The following is a 20536-nucleotide window of genomic DNA, read 5'->3' as shown; positions in this document are numbered from 1 at the left end:
ACTACAGGCATGAATGGATTTAAGTTTAAACACTTAAAGAAATCGTAACAGGTTGATATGCTGATTAAAAGAAAATTTTGATTAATAATAATACCTTTTGAGGTTATTTACATTCCATGGGCGTGGTATCACATGATTGTCCAGGTCTTTAAGGAAATATGCCCCGATGCCGGCTCCTGAAGTAATATGATATGGCCATTCCCAATTAGGCCCTAATTTTCCCCAAGCTGGATTCTTTGCAGTGCCAACCACCTTTCTTAGTACCAGATCACCAGGTTCCAGAGGTCTGAGCCTTACGTTGGCGTTGTAGCCCTGTCTAAGCTTTTGTTGGTAATGCGCTAATCGGACCATTGCGTTTTTCCTCCTTTCATCAATTAGGTCCAAACTCTTCTCTAGCTGTTCATTGTTACCTGTCGGACTAAACGAGCTCGTTCTCAACGTCGAGAATCCAGTTTCCAAAGGTATGACAGCTTCAGCCGCGTAGGTCATTGAGAAGGGGGTCTCTCCAGTAGACCTGCATGGAGTAGTTCTATAAGCCCAAAGCACATGCGGCAATTCTTCTACTCATTTACCCTTTGCGTCATCTAATCTCTTTTTCAAGCCATTCACAATGACCTTGTTGACAGCTTCGGCCTGGCCATTACCCTGGGGATAAGCTGGGGTGGAGTATCTATTCATGATCCCCAGTTCGCTACAATAACTCCTAAAAGCTTTGCTATCAAACTGCAGACCATTGTCCGAGATGAGAATACATGGGACTCCAAATCGAGTAACTATACTCTTCCATACAAACCTTTGCACGTCTACATCTCGGATGTTGGCAAGAGGCTCTGCCTCGACCCACTTGGTGAAGTAGTCAGTGCCGACCAGCAGATATTTCTTGTTTCCTGCAGCCTTAGGGAATGGTCCCACGATATCCAAACCCCATTGGGCGAAAGGCCATGGGCTGGATAGCGGGTTGAGGGTCCCCCCTGGCTGATAAATGTGTGGGGCAAATCGCTGACACTGATCGCACTTTTTAACATAATCCAGGGCTTTTTTCTGCATGTTTGGCCACCAATAACCTTGAGTGATGGCTCGGTGAGCCAAGGATCTACCTCCGGTGTGGCTTCTGCAGATTCCTTCATGCAGTTCCTCTAATAATAGCTCAGCCTTTTCAGGATGTATGCACAACAAGTACGGTCCTGAATAAGAACATTTGTATAGTTTCTGATCTTCAGACAACCAGAACCTAGCTGCTTTCCTTCAAATTTTATCGGCTTCTCCCTTCTCTTTAGGCAAGATATATTCCTTTAGATACTTAACTAAGGGGTCCATCCAACTGGGTCCAACCCTGACTTGATGTACTTGAACTACTTCTTTTCCTGCTTCGGTGGGTTTATGCAAGTCCTCGACGAGGATAACTCTCGGCAAATCTTGTGCCGAAGAGGTGGCTAGAGTGGCCAAGGAGTCAGCGTGTGAGTCACCATTCCTAGGAATATGCAGCAGGTTGAAAGATTCGAACCCCGACTGCAGGTGTTTGACTCGGCTCAAGTATCCCTGCATTCTTTCATCCTTTGCCTTAAACTCCCCCTGTACTTGACCCACAATCAGCCTTGAATCTGAGAATAACTTTACTGCCTTTCCCCCCGTCTTTTGGACCATACTCATCCCCATCAACAGGGCTTCGTATTCCGCCTTATTATTTGTTGCCGAGAAGCCTAGCCTTAATGCTTTTTCAATAATGATTCCCTCGGGGAATATCAGCACTAGCCCCACTCCAGAGCCTTTCTGGTTTGCAGCACCATCCACGTACGCCTCCCAATGGGAAAGGCCTTGTTGAGAAATCATCCCAACCGATTTTTCATCCATGTCCGATGTTGGTTTTACCTTTTCTAATTGGGGCTCTGTGAACTCGGCTACCAAATCAGCAAGCACCTGGCCCTTGACCGAGGTGCGTGGCATATACTTGATATCAAAAGCCCCTAGGATCGTCCCCCATTTTGCGATTCTTCCTGTGTAGTCTGCACTTCAGAGTATAGCCCTGAGCGAAAGTTAGGTGAGAACGACGACTGTATGGGCTTGAAAAAAATGTGGGAGCTTTCGTATACCGAGCACCACTGCTAGAATAGCCTTTTCCAACGGTAAATAACGGACCTCGGCTTTATGCAGCGACTTGCTTACACAATAAACGGGTCTCTGTACACCGCCATCTGCTTGGATCAGTACTAAGCTTACAGCATGGGTAGCTACAGTGATATACGCAAACAAGACCTCGTCAGGCTCAGGGCTGGACATGATTGGAGGTCAAGCTAGATAATCTTTTAACTGTTGGAAGGCCACAGCACACTCTTCTGTCCACTCGAACCCTTTCCACTTGTTAATCAAGGAAAAGAAGGACCGACACCTATCAGCTGATCGAGAGATAAACCGATTTAGGGCTGCCGTTATCCCTGTCAATTTCTGAACCTCCTTGGGATTCCATGGAGCCTGCAACTCATTGATGGCCCTTATTTGATCAGGGTTGACCTCAATTCTCCTGTGAGTCACCATATATCCCAGAAACTTGCCTGATCCCACACCAAATGAGCACTTAGAAGCGTTCAAGCGTAGCTTGTATTTTCGGAGAACTTCAAAGGTACTTTCTAGGTCTTTCACATGCTCGGCCACCACTTTGCTCTTCACCACCATGTCATCTATGTAAATCTCAATATTTCTTCCCAACTGTGGTTCAAACATCCTCGTCATCATCCTTTGGTAAGTAGAACCTGCATTTTTCAAATCGAATGGCATCACCTTATAGTGGTAGTTACCCATGGGAGTCACAAAAGCAGTCTTCTCCTAGTCTTCCAGGGCTAAGGGTATCTGATGATAGCCTTGGAATACGTCCAAGAAGCTCATTCGGGGGTGTCCGACAGTGGCATCCACTAGCCGATCGATTTTAGGCATGGGAAATGGATCTTTAGGGCATGCCTTATTTAAGTCAGTGAAGTCCACACATACTCGCCATTTTCCGTTCTTCTTCTTCACCGCCACAGTATTTGCCAACCACTCTGGGTAGAAAACCTCTTTAATAGCTCCAGCTTGTTTGAGCTTTACTACTTCTTCTCTGACTGCTTCAGCGTGTTCCCTCGATGGATGCCGAGGAGGCTGCTTTTTAGGGGTGATCATGGGGTTTACTTTCAAATGGTGGCATATAAATTCCGGATCCACCCCTGGGGCTTCATAAGCGTTTCAGGCGAATACGTCAAGGTTCTCCTTAAGAAGTCGCACTAACTCCTCCTTTTCCTGCAAAGGTAACTAGGATCCGACTTGAAAGAATTTTTCGGGATTATCCCCAATAAGGACTTTTGTCAAATCTTTGCACCATGTGCCCTTGTCCAGATCTTCAGTGGGAGATAACCGGTGCTTTGGTTGCTATAAGCCCCTTTCGGCTCTAGTTGATGACTCGGCTCCTGGCTCATGCTGAATGGCAGCCACTAAGCATTTTCTAGCTACGGATTGATCCCTTCAGATTTCGCAAACCTGGCCTTCGGATGGGTATTTAATTTTCTGATGTAAGGTGGAAGAAACCGCCCCTAGCGCATGAAGCCAAGGTCTGGCTACAATTGCCGTATAAGGTGAAAAAATGTCCACAACTATGAAATCCACCTTCACCACCTCTGAGCCCGTCTGCACAGGTAGTCGTATTTGGCCCTTCGAGGTAACAACTCTTCCTTCAAAACTGATCAGCGGAGAACTATATTGTGTTAAGTCACTAAGTTTGAGGTTTAACCCCCTGTAGAGATCAGGGTACATTATTTCTGCAGCGCTACCTTGGTCAACCATCACCCGTTTCACATCATACCCCCCCAATTCTGAGGGTGATGACCAACGCATCATCATGAGGTTGGACAGTGCCCACCTTGTCTGCGTCCGAGAAACCTAAAACTAGTTGATCATCCAGTTTACACCTTTTCAGACCCTGGCCAGATTCCCCTGCAGGTAACCGATCCACCGACATGACCTTGGATGGCCAGGATCCTGTTCTCCCTAGGGTTGCAAAGATAACATTGATAGTACCCAGAGGGGGTTTTAAAGGATCATCCCTCTGGGACTCTGCACTCATCGGACCTCCTCGGCCACTGGTGTGATGTAAGAGATGTCGCAGTTTCCCTTCGCCGACTAGTTGGTCCAAATGAACCCACAAACTCCTGCAGTCCTCAGTCGTGTGTCCATAATCCTGGTGGTATTGGCAGTAGAGATTGCGATTACGTCTATCAGGATTCCCTACCATCTTGTTCGACCACTTAAAGAATGGCTCGTTCTTGACTTTTTCCAAAACTTGATGGACTGGATCTTTGAATACGGTGTTGACAGTCTGGGGGTTGGCTGCTCTTGACTGCGCAGGAAAATCTCTCCTCGGTTTGCTGTTGGTGTATCGATCCGACCTGAAATCCTTCCTCTCCTGGAGATAACCTTCTCCTTGCCTTTTCCTTGTTGTTGGTCTTCTTCAACTCTCTTATACTTCTCAATGCGGTCTATTAGCTGACGCATACTAGTAATGGGTTTACTAGACAAGGATGTCCTTAAACCATGATCGGTAGGGGGGCCGAGCTTAAACGTTTTTAGGGCCATTGCATCAAAATTGCCCTCCATGTCATTAAACATCTCCCAATATCTGTCCGAATACACCTTCAGTGTTTCTCCTTCCTGCATGCTCAAAGACAGCAGGGAAGACAAAGGTCGGGCCACTCTTCGGCAGGTGACAAAATGTGAACCAAAAGCTTAGGTGAGCTCTTTGAAAGAGTCGATGGAATTTAGGTTTAGCCCATCGAACCACCTTATGGCAACTGGCCCAAGACTGGAAGGGAAAACCTTACACATCAGCGCCTCGTCCCTGGAGTAGACAGCCATCCTTTGGTTAAAATGACTCACGTGTTCCACGGGGTCTGTTTTACCGTTGTAGATGGTGAACGTTGATTGGTTAAAGTGCCGAGGAAGTCTCGCCTCTTCAATCCTGCGCATGAAGGGTGACTTAGAAATCTAGTTTAGAGCCCTGCTCATGGCGTCGTTTCCCACGTCTCCACGTGATAGACTTCTGCGTTGCCCCTTGCGATGAGATTCCTCTTCATAGGTATAGGACTCGCTGGCTGGTGTCCTGGATTTATGTTGATAAGTGACGTCTGGCTCGTCATCAGGGTCCTCATCAGAATACGAGGAAGCCCATTTCCTCTTTGCATGGCGTAACTCCCTTTTTAGCTTTTCAATCTCCCGCTGCAAATCTCGGTTCTTCTCTGCATGGGACATGCGACTCCCGCCATGTGATTGGTTCTGACCAGGGGGCACGGTGTGTACGCTGCCCTCGCGGTCTTGTCTTCGCTCTAGGTTAAGAAAAGGGTCCACGTGCTGAGATGCCCTAGACTCCGCTTCTTGTTGACCGTGTCCAGCCATCACCTACTGTTGTCTTCGCCCCTGCACAAGCTCTCCCCACAGACGGCGCCAATTGTAGGGTTTGTTTTTGTAGCTCAAGCCCAAAAGATATGGGTTAAAAGCCTAACGAACCCAGGACAATAAATTTGTAAAGAGTGGGCGAAAGAGCTGGGCTGGTTAAGAAGTAAACAATGGTTGGCTAGGTTACTTGCAGTGATGATAACCTGAAATAATGCTTGAACAACTCCATGAATGAATGTCCGAAGAGATGTTTTATTAAGTGAACAGTGATTACAACATTCAGAGCTACAGTAAAGTTTTTCTCTCTTTTTCTGCCCTCCTCCATTATCAAGGACCCTTCTTCTTTATATAGCATCATTTCCTATCATCTCTATCGTCCACCTGTTCTTCATCTGCATATCTACTCAAGTGTATGTCACGACATGTGTCTACTTTAATTCTTTGTGAGTGGCGGTAGCCGAGGTTACACTGTTCAGGGGTCTTCTCCACATAAATGCGGCCAGAAAAGCTGTTGCAGTGCATTAAATACGGTGGTAGCAGCTTTTCCCTTAGATATTTTTTAGTTCTGATCATTTCCGAATCCACCCAGAACTTATCACTATCATTGGGATTGCTAGGAAGATCAATTGGACCTTCCACACGTTTGATTGATCAAGGTTATTTGTGACCGAGGAGTAAGACATCTTCGGACCAGTAGCGGCCTCTTCGGACGGTACTCCCCCTCTACTTCTGGGCTTCCTGCCTTTAGATGGGCCGTTCTAACCAACTATTGCTCCTCGAAAATTTAATACTCCTCAACATGGTGCCCTGGGCCCATTGAGTAGCTCTGGGTTTTTACACTCCACAATTATTTTACACATAAAATAATATCACAAAGGGTTAAATGTTAAATTGAAAACATCAACAGCTTAAAAGTTACTATGATTTTTAAGTGAAGTTGTGATATGCTTTTGTGTTAGAACTACTTTTCTTTTTTCTTGTGTGTGTTTGTTTCATTAAAAAAAAATCAACTAGATTTTATGTATTTTGATCCTATTCCAATATGTAGGTGGTCTATGACTCTCTGTATATTTATGTGAATTAAAACCCAACTCCATTAGGGCTGGGTTTGGATAGCGGCAGACAGCGTATTTGTGTTTTTTTTACTGGGACTCGCAAATACGTAAATCTAACTTTAAAAATACAGAAATACGAAAATACGGAAAAACGTAAATCTAACTTTAAAAATAGGTCCCATGGTACTATTCACACATTTAAAAATTCACTACGGTGTTTTCAATTTTTAACAATAAGTAGTATCCAAACAGAGCATAGGTTACAATAATTAAGACCATTAAAATGGAATGATTGAGCCAAGAGAATGGGCCTACAACCCTACTTTTCAGATGAGTCCATAAGCTTATTAAAATCACCTATTAAGTATTAACCGCCAGAAAAAGCTATGTTGTCTTGAAATTAGATGAATCTATGCTAATGATTAATAATTAAATTACGGTTGAAACTATATTATTTGAGATAATTAGATGGCATGAATTTTGTTAATGAACCTTGTATTGTTTAAATACAATATAATTTTTATTTATGAAATGGAGAACTTATACTATCAATAAATTACTTATAATATCTTATTTACAGACCCCATTGATCCGTGTAAATGAAAATTCTCTACAGTTGATGATCATTCTGAATTACCTTGCAACAAAAAACAGGTTTTGAAGGATGATGCTGAATTTTCTTCTCAAATGGTGGAGGCTGTTGAACAGCTCCGCCAAGAGCCATGAATCTCTTAATATGGAACTGTCGTGAGCTTGGGAACCTATGTACAGAGAAGGAGCTTGGAAACATTATCCGGGTAAAAGATCCCTCTGTCGTGTTTTTAGCCGAAACATAGGCAGACGAAGCTAGGCTAGAACGAGTACTTCACAGTATAAAATTTGATCACAAGTGGGAGGTTTGTAGTGGGAGGAGAGGAGGAGGATTGGTGCTATTATGGAAAAATGATGTTCATGTAACTATTGAGGATTCACATAAGTATTTTATTGATGTAACCCTAGATAAAAATAAAGAGACAAAATGGAGGTTTACTGGATTCTATGGAGAGCCTAGAACTCATCAGAGAATGGAGGCTTGGAATAAATTGAAGGGATTGAATAATAGACAAGGTATTCCATAGCTTTGTGCGGGAGATTTCAATGAAATTAGTAGACAAGATGAAAAATTGGGGGGAGCAATGAGGAGTCACAACCAAATGCAACAATTCCGAGATGTAAGTGACGAATGTGGTTTCATTGATTTGGGGTTTAAGGGATCAAAATTCACTTGGAGCAAACATTTTACCAATGGTCATTTAGTTTGGGAACGGTTGGATAGAGGGTTGGGGAATAGTGAATTCCTCATAAGATTCCCAGGCTCAAGGGTGTCCCATCTTAGATGTATGTCATCAGATCATAATCCACTCATAAATCTTACAGGTTTGGAAGCTCCACCCAGGTAGAAAGTGTTTCGGTTTGAGGAGATGTGGTTATCTGACACACTATGTGGAGAAATTGTGGAGGCGGTTTGGAGGAATTGGGAGGATGGTGACATCATAAAAAAAATTGAAAAATGTAGTAAAGATTTGGAATGGCGGGAAAAAAATGTTTTTGGTAATGTGAGGTGAGAATTGGAGGAAAAAAAGAAGATGCTAGCCAGATTGAGGCCGAGACAATGAGGAGGGGAGATAATTCTTGGCTTAGAGAGTTGAAAGCTGAAATTCATGATCTCATGGACAAGGAAACACGGATGTGAAGCCAAAGATCTAGGGTGTTATGGTTGAAAAATGGGGATAGCAATTCCAAATTTTTCCACAACAAAGCAACTCAAAGATTCAGGAAGAATTCCATTCTTGGAATTGAAGATAAAAGGGGGAATTGGCAAGAGCAACTGGATGTGATTGGAGACACCATTGTGGAGTATTTTGAAGAATTGTTCATTACAAGGAATTCAGCCATTGAGGAAGGTTCTCTCTCCTTTATTCCAAGGTTGGTCACAGATGTGATTAATGAACAGCTAATGGGGGAGTTCATGGAATGGGAAATTCAAGAAGCACTAGACCAAATGGCGCCCCTAAAAGCATCAGGTCCTGATGGGATGCCACCACTATTCTATCAACACTTTTAGGGGATTATGAACAGAGAGGTAACTTCCACAATACTAGCTTGGCTAAATTCAGGTAAATTACCTTACCCAATAAATCATACTTTTGTCACTTTAATTCCAAAAGTGAAGAATCATGTTTCAGTCTCTCAATATCGCCCTATTAGTTTATGTAATGTATTGTACAAGATATTTTCCAAATTCCTTGCAAAAAAATTAATAAAATTCATGCCATATCTTATAATTGAGCATCAATCTGCTTTTGCAAAGAATAGGTTTATTTCAGATAATGTTTTAGTAGCTTTTGAGACCTTGCATTGTATGAAAAATCACAATTCAGGACAAACAGTTTTATGGCGCTAAAACTAGACATGAGCAAGGCGTATGATAGGGTAGAATCGAATTATCTTCAGAGTCTGATGGAAAAAATGGGATTCTGCTCAAGGTGGATTGGTTTGATTATGGAGTGTGTTTGTACAGTCTCATACTCAATTCTGGTGAACAGTAATCCAAAGGGGTTAATTAACCTAACACGAGGCATAAGACAAGACGACCCACTCTCTAAATTCCTCTTCCTATTATGCACGGAAGGATTACATGACTTAATCAAAAAAGCTGCAAGGACAAAGGAGATCAACGGCTTCTCATTATGCAAAAGAGGCCCCAAATTAACCCACTTATTTTTTGCAGATGATAGCTTGCTTTTTTGTAAGGCAAATTCTCAAGAATGTGGAAATGTGCTCAAAATTTTGGCGAAATATGAAGAGGTGTCGGGGCAAAAAATCAATAAAGACAAAACTTATCTTTTCTTTAGCAAGTCCACAAAAGATGATGTTAAAGAAGAAATTAAAAATGTGTTTGGGGTGAATGAAATAAGGTCTTATGAGAGATATTTAGGGCTGCCCTCATTGGTGGGAAGGGGTAAAAAAGCAAGCTTTAATTATATTAAGGAGAGGGTGTGGAGGAAATTACAAGGGTGGGAGGGGAAGCTCTTTTCTCAAGTCGGTAGAGAAGTCCTTATCAAAGCAATTGCTCAAGCCATTCCAACTTATGCCATGGGTTGTTTTAAATTACCCTTGAGCGTTTGCCATGAAATTGAAGCAATGGTAAAAAAAATTCTTTTGGGGGCAACAAGGTGACAAAAGAAAAATACATTGGGTTAAATGGTCGGAGTTGACAAAAACAAAACTAGAAGGAGGATTGGGTTTTCAAGATCTTGCTCTTTTCAATGACTCTCTCCTTGCCAAGTAAGCATGGCGGCTCTTACATAATGAAGATACTCTTTTTTACATAATTTTTAAGGCGAGATTTTTTCCCCATTGTTCGTTCATGGAAGCAAAAGAATCGGCAACCGGTTCCTATGCTTGGAAAATCATTTTGAAGGGGAGAAGGGTGATACAAATGGGAGCTAGATTCAGGGTGGGTAATGGAAAAAGCATCAAAATCTGGTAGCATCATTGGCTACCCATAAAGCATCCTCCATTGGTTTCATCCCCAATCATTGAATCTATGGAAGATGCCACTGTGGACTGCCTCATTGACAACAATACGAGTAAATGAGATGCTGAAATGCTTAAGGGTGTGCTCATACCAGCTAAAGTAGAACTTGCTCAGAGGATACCATTGCCTCAATTCCAAACAGAAGATATTTTGTATTGGCCATTCACTGCTGATGGGCAGTACAATTGCAAGTCTGAATACAAGTTTCTAAAGGATTTAGAAGAAAACTCAGAGGTTGGCACTCACTTAAAGGTGGACAAGAAATTGTGGAAGAGCATTTGGTCCCTAGAAGATCCAAACAAATATAAAAATCTGTTGTGGTGTGCGTGTAGGAATTACTCCCAACTAAGCAAAACTTGGTATGGAGAACAATCCTACAAAATTCTAGCTGTGACCATTGCTCCTTACAAGCAGACGATACCTTGCATGCTTTGTGGAGTTGCACGAGTTTGAATGAGGTGTGGGAAGGTGACAAATGGAATTTCCGTTCAAGGATTCAATTTGCCGATTTCAAAGAGTTGTGCAACTGGTTTCTTGACAATGGAAAGCCAATGGACCTGTTAGCTATTCAGGTGTGGAGCATATGGAACCAACGCAACAAACTAAGGCTGAACCACTCTTGTTGCCTTACCAAAGAGCTGCAAAAGATGGCAGAGGAGAGCTGGAATGAGATCCGTAGAAGTAACCTCAGGCCTAACCGTTTTAGCTCAAACTCAATCTCAACGCATCAGACATTGTGGATTGCACCTGCACCTGCACCTAACAGCTACAAGATCAATTACGATGGAGCGCTTTCAATTGCAGACAACAAATCTGGGATTGGCATTGTTGTACGAGACTATCATGGGGAGGTTATTGCCACACTTATACAGCAGCTGGACCAGGCTTACCAGCCCGTGGAAGTTGAGGCAATGGCTGCTAGTAAGGCAGTGGAGTTTGGTAGTGAGCTGGGTCTTCATAGAGCCATAATTGAGGGTGACTCGAAAGTGGTTGTTAAGGCCCTAACATGCAAGGATTTCAGGTTGGCTCCTTATGCCCATTTGATAAATGATGTGTCCTTATTTTCTAGTTTATACTCACAATTATCATACTCTAATGTAAAGAGAGATGGTAATAAAGACAGTTTAACTAGGCTAGTTTTGACATCACAAACTTATATGATGTGGATGAAGGATGTTCCATCTTGCAGTTTACCTTTTGTTCAGACTGATTTGATCGCTCTTTAGTTAATTTTAATAAAAGTCTTCCTTCTCAAAAAAAAAAAAAAAAAGTCTCATACTCACTAAGTGTGTTTACCAAAACTATTATTGCATTTCAACTTAACTCGTTTAATAATTAAAAAAATGGACTTGAGTTTAAATCTTTTTTTTGTTGTTGAAATGAATGAATATAAATGTCTATTTTTTATTTTATTTTTATTTTTTTCAGTCCAACCTCAGTTTAGTTATCAAGAATAATTATGATTCATTAGCCTAATTAGTACATATTTTCGGCCCATGCTTCAAATAACCGATACGTTTCTCCCCAAAAAAGAAAAAAAAAAAAACCGATACCGTACATTGGACCTCAAAGGGCGACGGTTACCTCTTTTTTTTTTTTTTTTTTTTTTTTTTTTAAGAAAGCGACGGGTTACCTTATGTAAGACAAAGTAATTATTAACACGAGGCTAGGCTTAAAAGTTGGTCCAGAGTTTTGTAATTCAATTATGGGCCTTAACGTTTCTCAAAAAAAAAAATTTATGGGCCTTCAGTACTCTTCGTCCTTCCCATCACTGTTTAGTAAAAAACAATTGTCAGTGGTCCAGAAGAGTCCAGAGTCCAGACAAGTTTTCAACCCTTTAATACGTAACAAATAGTAGTGTAGGGCATCATGTACATCTTAATATAGGATGGGATAGCTACACCAATAGGGGTAAGCCAGTGAAGTGATATGGACATAATTAATGGACTGGCGCCCAATGCCACTTTGTCTGAGATCACCAACACAAGACTAGGAGAGTGTTTTTGTTTTTGTCTTTTATCTTCCTTTCCCCCTTAACGCAAGTGTTAATGTGTTATCTTATGATTTATGAAGTACCTTCTTTTTCTTCTTCTTCTTCTTCTTCTTTTTATTTACTTTTTATTTTTTAATTTATATTTTAAGAAGTTATGAAGTTCTGGACTTGGGAGGGTTTAACTTAAGTTAGCCTTTTTTTTTTTTTTTTGGTCTTATGTCTATTGTTTTAAGGCGTTAACGTACTTTTAGTTCATACATTTTAGTTTTTTTTATTTTATTTTAGTCTCGACATTTTATTTTTTTTACTTTTAGTCTCTAAAACCAATTTACGCATGTCATTTTCGTCCTTTCTGTCAATCAACAGACGGAAATAGTTAAGGTAGCAGCCAGAGCAATTAAAATATTATAAAAATACCACATCACCATGACACATCAGCATATAAATTTAAAAAATTAATTTATTAATTTTAACTAAATTAAAAATTAAAAATATAATTAAAAACAATAAAATCAAACCCAAACTCATAAAATCAAACCAAGAACATGAAATTTATACCCACCAACGCCAACCCACAACCATCGAAATTTATACCCACCATCGAATCAACACCACACACCATCGAAACTTCAAAACTAACTAAGAACCACAACCTATTTAGACCCACAACCCATTCAAACCCAAGCCTCAAAACCAATTCAACCCACAGCGGCAAACTCCGGCGATCAAAAGCCACAACCCACAACAAGTGAACCCCAGTGAGCAAAAGCCACAACCGACAACAACAAACCCAGGCGAGTAAAAGGTCATCTTCAAACTTTGTCGTTGCTATCGTTGCCTTCAAGATCTACCATCGCCACCGTCGCATTCAAGCATTGCCATCGCTGCCATCGCCTTCAAGCTCTGCCACTGTCGCTGTCATCTTCAAGCTTCGCCATCGAGTGAGATAGCTTAACTCTCATCCTTAGAGACCATGCTCCGAACCCACCAAAACGAAGAAGAATCCGACACCGGCAATTTTCAAGCTCGGTCGAAAGAAGAGCTAGAAGCACTAGCTAGATCTGAAGCCGAGTATAAGAAAACCCAAACCCAAAAAATGAAACCAGAAAAAAAAAAAAAAAAAAAAATCAATGAGCCAAGTTTGATTCAATGAAGCGTTGATTTTGTTGTACAAGTTTTGTTGTTGATTGTTTGAATAAACTGGGTTGATTTTGTTTGAGTTTTTGGGTTTCTGGGTTTTTGAGTTTTTGGGATTTTGAGTTTGAGTTTGAGGTTTGGCTGGGTTTTGTATGAGGTTTCTGGGTTGATTTTGAGTTTGATTGTTTGAAATAAACTAGGTTTTATTCTTGGATTTGATTTTTTGGGTTTGCGTTATTGTGTTCATAGGCATTTGATTTTATTGTTTTTAATTCTGAATTCGTGTTCTTGGTTTGATTTTCTAGGTTTGGGTTTGGTTTTATTGTTTTTAATTATGTTTTTAATTTTTTATTTAGTTAAAATTAATAAATTAATTTTTTAAATTTATATGCTGATGTGTCATGGTGATGTGACATTTTTTTATAATATTTTAATTGCTCTGGTTGCCACCTCAGTTATTTCTGTCGGTCGATTGATGGAAATGATGAAAATGACATGCGTAAATTGGTTTTAGGGACTAAAAGTGGAAAAAATAAAATGTAGGGAATAAAATAGAAAAAAGTTAAAATGTAAGGACTAAAAATACATTTACGCCTTGTTTTAACTATACTTCTTTCTCTCACAACAATGACAACATCTACATAATAAGAAAAAAAAATACATAAATAATATTAAAGTGTTTGTGGTTGTGGGGGTGACTCGGGGATGAGGGAGCACAATTAATAATATATCCTTTTACACACACACACACACATATATATATATATGCTGATATAAAAAATTATTGTGGAGTCATAGAGTCTAGTGGTATACATCCACCTTATGTATTGGGCCTGAAGCCTATGCTGAGACCTATAATCGCATATGAAGAAGACAATGGTGATCATGGCAACCCAGAAAACCGTGTCGAGGACAACTCTGTCCTCGGTCTTGGTTGTCCTCGGCTAACCAAGGCCGAGGTAGAAATAAAGTGACTTACTGGCAAAGACAATCTTCCAAAGTACTCCAAGGAAAAGATAAGTACAGCAAGTAAGCACGCTGGAGCATGGCGGTTGATCAATTCCAGGAAAAGCTGTTGTCTCCATATTAAATGCTCTACAACTAACACTCTAGCCGCATTAATGTGAAAATGATACCTGAACAGTAGTTTTTCAAACTCACAGCTACTACCTAAGAGCTTTGGGAGGAGGTTGATGTGACAAAGACCAACAACAGCAGATCTGACCTGCACGTGTATGATGGAGATGAAAAAGGAAAGTAGTATATAAGGAAGAAAGAGCTCTGAGAAAAGGGGATCAGGATTTTATCAGAGAAAACACTATAGCAATCTGAACTAACTTTGTAACCAGAGCCACTGCCACTCAAGAAATAATAAGTTGAAGTTCCTCGGATTAGTGCCGAGGATTGAATTTTTTGCCTGAGTCCATATTTGTTTTACTAATTCTTTCTTTAAATCATCTTCAACTGTTGTTACACTCATCAAAGCCCAGTTCTTCTACCCATTCTCTACAAATTTATTGTATTGGGCTTGCTGGGCTTGAATCCACTTATCCCTTAGGAATAGTGTATAAAACCCAATCCCTACAATTATGATTAGAGTAATTCACTTTTACATGTGGATTTGGATTAATTATGACACTAGTTTGTTTAGTACCAATTATACCATGTCATTTCAATAATTATTTCTAAAATATTTTGTATCTATTTATATCAAATTAGTATTATTCATCACCCTTCTATGTTCCAACTTTCAAAAATCCCATATATTCTAGTGGGAAAAATGGGGTTAGCTTTTGAAACAATGGTGCTTTACATCGCTATAAGAGAGTATCGTTATAAATGAACCATATTGTTTATAAACAAATCAAAGTTGATTCAAGAAATTTTTTTGTATGTGTTCATTTATTTAGCAAATAAGCTAAATTCAAATATAATAATGTTTTCTTAAACAAATTACAAGTATGGGACTCAATTAAAATATATATAATATTATATATTTATTTATATAAATTTTTAAAATTTATATAGGCCTATAAGTGAGCTTCCAAGGCCACTACACATAATTTAGACATTTTTAACCCATTCAATGTCTTATTCCTATTTCATATATTAGACGCTAAGGCCCTACAATGATATAATTAGGCTTTCTTACAATAATATGATAGAATTCAATTCATGACGACTATTCCATGATGATCGCTCTTTATTATTAGGCTAAGACATTAATTGTTTTTTACTTAGACAGGATTCGAATCACAAATTTCTTAGTCATTAACAAAAGACTTTAATCGTTTTTGTACAATGATAATAGAACAATTTACTTTGTATGTGATTACAGTTAGGACCTAATTGTTTTGTCTCGTAAACCACATGAAATTAGATTGGCCTTTATAAATGTAATAATGTATAGGGATCCAATGTATATCACAAATCATGACATAATTAATTTATTGTGATTGTTACAAAATAAATATCATATCATAGTATATATGGGTGAAAGTGATGTTACTTCAATTACATACATATGCACATATGCACACACACAAAAGAAGCCTCGGATTATCTATATGTGCACAATGCTAAAGGGTAATAAGAAGCTAAATGTCAACAAATGTAAAAATTATCTTACGCATCTAGTATATATATCATCTCTCTCATAGTATGTAGGTCTCATAATTCTATTAAACCCACATACTAGGAGTGGGAGAATGTATATATCAAATGCATGAGATACCTTCTTCAAAAAATGACCTCCTTACATAGAACTAATGAGCCATATAAATGCACATGCATTTGATTTATCTCAAGAAATAATTAGAAAAGGAAAAACTATACGGAGAAACTAGGGAATTATAGATGATGTGTTGAGAAGACAATTGTTTGAAAGAGCTAATAACACTCACTCAAGTTATCCAATAAACCTAGTGACACAAGTTTTTTTTACACCTTTTTTCATAATAGCTTGTGCCACTTGATGTAATTGTTGCACAACAAAATTAAGTGGTTTTAGTTGTGTATCCATTTAAAAGTGGTGTTATCACCTAAGAAGTTATAAAATTTTATCTCTAATATAATAGCGATGCTTTATGTCAACAAGTAACTATCCCTTAAGATGTAGGGATTACATGACACATAATCAATAAAGATGAAAAAAAAAAAAGCAACTGCCTTATAAGATGACCAAAAACAATTATTCTTGGTTAAGGATGTTTAGACAAGTGACCCATTCTAATAACAATCACTTGCAAAAGGGAAGCATATATAGGAAACTTAGGAGAAAAATATATAATCTAGCATCTTGTTTTTTTTTTTTTTTTTTTTTTTGAGAATGAATCTAGCATCTTGTTTGGTTTAACTTATTTTCATTATAAAAGGGAAGTTGCAATTTTCTTAGATATCACATTTTTTAGATTACAACAGCATTTTTAAATAATAAGAAAAATAAATTGAACAAAAATAAGCTTATCCAAACTCATAAAGTAATTTTTGTAAGTTAGAATTCCTTAAACTTCGTACTAAGCTGGAAATCTTTTGTAATCTCTTAATTGTCTTATTTGCTTGTATTTGTTCACTCTAGCTATATCTAATTTTATTAGAGACTTATTAATTGAGACCTTAACAAATTATGCACTCAATATGAGCCACTCTATTTTTTAGAGAGAAAATGTTAACAAATGCCCGTAAGGTACCGATTAATAATCCATTTAAAGAAAGTTTTTATGAGAAATGAAAAAAAGTAATTAATATTTTGATAGTTTTTTTCATTTATCATAAAAATGATATCAAAACTTCTCTAAAATTAATTATTAATAAATACTCTAATGGCACTTGTTAGCATGACCTTTTTACAATCATGCCCAAATTCATGAACTTCTCGACAAAATCACAAGCTAAACCTGAGATTCGATGCTCAAGATGAGCAACTGTGCTCACATTAATAATGCCAAACAACATGGTTGCACGTGATTCGCCGTTGTGGTAAATGATATTACAGTCCAACGATGAAAGATTATCACCGTCTCATTAATAAAAGCAAGCACTCAAGGACAGGGAGTATGGCCGGGCATATGATTTCTGCAACCAAATCAAAGGACACAGAGAATCGGACCAATCCTTTCACTTTCAACAACCCCTAAGATTTTACTACTTTTTTATCAACTTTTCAAAGCACCCACAGTTCTCGTAATTATACAATTTAACCCAAAGTAAACCCTGAAATTATTACAAATCCAACGGCTTTACTGAATGGGACAGAGATACGTCATTTCTTGGTTGGTTTCGATGAAGCAGAAGATTTCTTACGAGGGATACATTTACTTTTCACTGATGCCTTTTCTCTTTTCTCTTCCTCCACCGCCTCCACCAACTCTGCCTTGTTGCTCCTAACATGATAAATACCACGATAAGTCAAAATTTGAATATTTTCTTTTTGAGTGATAATAAGGCATTAATCATTTCTTCCAAAAAATAAGGCATTAATCATTAGTCAACGTACACAAAATTTTGACAAGTCAAAGAGAGAAAAAGAATAAAAGAAATCAAAATTCTTATTAATTTTAGATTGTTAAAGTCCAATATGCTTTATAGAAAAATTACAAGTTTAAGCATTTTTATGTTAAAAAGAAAAAAGAAAAAAAAAATTATTCAATGACACTTTTTTTTTTGGTGAACAATTCAATGACACTTTCTGTCATAAATTTGGGAATTAATGATTAAATTACTTTACCTATGTATAGGTGATATAACCCACACTTGGGCAAATTATTGCACAATGTGCAATAAAGGGTGTCCCTAGAAGAATTGACAAAAAAACTAGCTAGACTCATAAAACCACCCTATCATTTTTCCTATAAAAAAGGGCTATATATATATATATATATATAGTAACAAATATCTTCGTTCTTTATGAGTTTTGCTGCCTAAACCTTAGCCCTAATTAATGGGCATATTACACATTTTGTGTGGATGCACACAAGCACGTAACAAGTTTTCCCATTATATCATATAGAAAGCCAAGAAATCCAAATTCCCTAACAGATTATAATATATGGTTTTAATGTGAATATTCATGCCACTAGGTCACATTACTCACGTATGGATTATGGAACAAACCAATAGATATGTTTATGTGCGATGCAATGTTTATTACACACGTTTAGAGATTTCAAACTTTGAATTGCTATTTTAATGCGTTTAAAACTATGAAAAACAGTTTATAGGTAACAAGTTTAAATGAAAAACTCACTGACCTTTCTTCGTTAAAAGAACTGGATTTCTTGAGCATCGGTTCAGCCCCAATAGGCCGGTCCTCAGTCATCGACTCAACAATGCTGCCACTGAAGTACTCTTTCTCCTCTGACTGAAAATTCCCGAACCTTGGGTTCTCAGACATGTACCTTATCAAATAATCTTCCTCTCCTACCTTCACTGCACTTCTGCATACAACACCTTTGTGAAGGCTCTCACTCTTTTTCACTGAAACTTGATGCTTCACACTCGGTCCACTCTTTGATTTACTAGAGCCACCACACGCAATGAGTTGGAGTAGGACCGAGTTCCGAGTCTGTGCTGACTCGTTCCCATCTGGGTCCCCATCTTCGAATCGTTTCGAGTTGTTGTTGCTGTTGCTGCTGCTGCTGCTTTGGTTGACAACTCTGTCACCACCTTCGAATCGTTTGCTTTGGTTGCCGCCAACTGGGTTATCCTGGAATCGCTTGGAGGAGTTGTTGTTGTTGTCGTTGCTGATGTGGTTGGCTTTGTCAGAGATATACGACGAGTCGATTAGAGTGTACTGATGATCAGCAGGGTTTTTCTTTGGTTGTGGGGGTGGTGGTGGTGGTGGTTGGGTTTCATGGTCTTCGAGTTCGTCAGTGGAGACGCCTCTGGAGCAGCGAGAGTGTGGTGTGGTGGAGCTGGTATAGCTTGCCTTCTCTCCATCTTCGTATTCTTCTTCTTCTTGTTCAAATTCTTCGTATTCCTGGTCTTCTTGTTCTCTATGTGGGCTTGGACTTGGTGCTAGCTGTTTGCGCTTTGGGTGGAAATTTGGTTCTTGAATAATCTGTTGCCCGTTGGTTATATGAAGCTGTTGAAATCTTTCTGCAAGGAAAAGTAAAGAAGCAATGCCATTGTGTCCAAATGGTAAAGAATTTGATAAATACCAACACAAAAATCAAAATGCATGGTTTTGGGTTTTGAGAAAAGACAAACCAGAGCAACCTTCAACTAGTTCAGACCCTTTAAGCACATACTCAGCTCCTTCAGATGGGTAAATTATGTCATTCTCAGCCAAGTCGTTCCACACATACCCACTCTTATAGCTCCTAATTAAAAATAAGCAATCAAACCCTTTAGTTCTTTAGGAGGCTCAGTTCAATCTCACTACAGAGAGTAAACAGATCAATAATGCACCTTTTACAAGACCAGGAATATAGAGAGGGCATGCCTTTGCCTCTAAGCACAGTAAGCCTTTCCGTTACATCTATTAATTTGACATGAAAAAAAAAAAAAAGTAACATTGCTAATAACATTGTACACCAAATTTACAGAAGCAGGAAATAAATGATTTTTTGGAATAGCTACCTCTTAAACGAAGAGGTTGATTGACTAAATGGGTGACTTCCATGTAATGTGGGTGTTCAAGATGGCCATTTCTTGAGAGATAGTAAACAACTTGGACTTTTTTGATGGGTTTGACCACCCTTGGATGCATGTTGTAGACTTTGACCCTATCTGGGCTGCTCTCTCTTTCTCTGCCTCTTCTGCTCGACCGAACCTCCATATTCTTCTTCTTCTTACTTCTTCCTCTCTTCTAGCCTAGGTGGTTGCAAAAAGTAATAATATATACAAACACAAAACTCTGCTTTTGAATTTACTACTGCTACAACTACTACAACTGCACAATAAACAATAGTGACACAGAGAGGTATATATAGGAAGAGAGAGAGAGAGAGAGGCACCTCTCCTCAAAAGGCGTAGATGCTTAAACAACCAAGTACCAGGTTGATACCGATAGATCAACTTTGGATGCTTTTGAAAATGGGATTATAGAGAGAGAGAGAGAGAGAGGATTTTTGACTTTGGTTTAGCTCTGATCCCAAATTAATGCCAAAAATAGCGATATCAGAGCACTTTGCAACTAACGGAGGAAAGCTTTTCTGCTGTGCCAGCTTTGCTTTCTAAAAAGTTTTCAACGTTTTCTTATTCAATGGCCTTCTTTTTTGGGTTAATATTAATTATTTCCTTGCCCTCAGCTTCATCCCTCATAAATTCATAATTAAAAATATATATATATATATATTGTGAAACCATTCTAGCCATGAGCTATCGGTAATCTTTGCAACAACTTAGCTCATCTAATGA

At 38.8% G+C, this 20536-nt stretch overlaps 3 protein-coding genes across 4 annotated transcripts; all 3 read right to left on the bottom strand.

The window, feature by feature from the left end:
- Positions 1-564: 564 nt before the first annotated feature.
- LOC136069281 (uncharacterized) lies at positions 565-2277 on the bottom strand. The gene is made up of 3 exons (XM_065777595.1): positions 2091-2277; positions 1323-2003; positions 565-1184 (listed from the first exon to the last, which is right to left on the bottom strand). Exons 1-3 carry the CDS (start codon positions 2275-2277, stop codon positions 565-567), a joined length of 1488 nt encoding a protein of 495 aa, XP_065633667.1.
- A 1543-nt stretch (positions 2278-3820) lies between these two features.
- LOC136069280 (uncharacterized) lies at positions 3821-4255 on the bottom strand. Its single transcript, XM_065777593.1, has one exon. The coding sequence runs from the start codon at positions 4253-4255 to the stop codon at positions 3821-3823; it is 435 nt and encodes a 144-aa protein (XP_065633665.1).
- A 13024-nt stretch (positions 4256-17279) lies between these two features.
- LOC112030714 (protein SOSEKI 2) lies at positions 17280-20291 on the bottom strand. 2 transcript variants are annotated; one of them, XM_065777629.1, is made up of 5 exons: positions 19757-20291; positions 19586-19655; positions 19394-19497; positions 18427-19273; positions 17280-17559 (listed from the first exon to the last, which is right to left on the bottom strand). In XM_065777629.1, the coding sequence occupies exons 1-5, from the start codon at positions 19953-19955 to the stop codon at positions 17439-17441; spliced, it is 1341 nt and encodes a 446-aa protein (XP_065633701.1). In that variant the 5' UTR covers positions 19956-20291; the 3' UTR covers positions 17280-17438. The 2 variants fall into 2 exon arrangements, with proteins under 2 accessions (XP_065633701.1, XP_023919150.1); XM_024063382.2 differs by having other exon boundaries at positions 19385-19497; positions 19757-20289.
- Positions 20292-20536: the final 245 nt, after the last annotated feature.

The sequence above is a fragment of the Quercus suber genome, unplaced genomic scaffold (genome assembly GCF_002906115.3).
Source record: "Quercus suber isolate HL8 unplaced genomic scaffold, Cork oak 2.0 scaffold_160, whole genome shotgun sequence".
Lineage (NCBI taxonomy): Eukaryota > Viridiplantae > Streptophyta > Magnoliopsida > Fagales > Fagaceae > Quercus > Quercus suber.
Note: the sequence above shows the minus strand (reverse complement) of the source record. Positions and strands in the feature narration are given on the sequence as shown.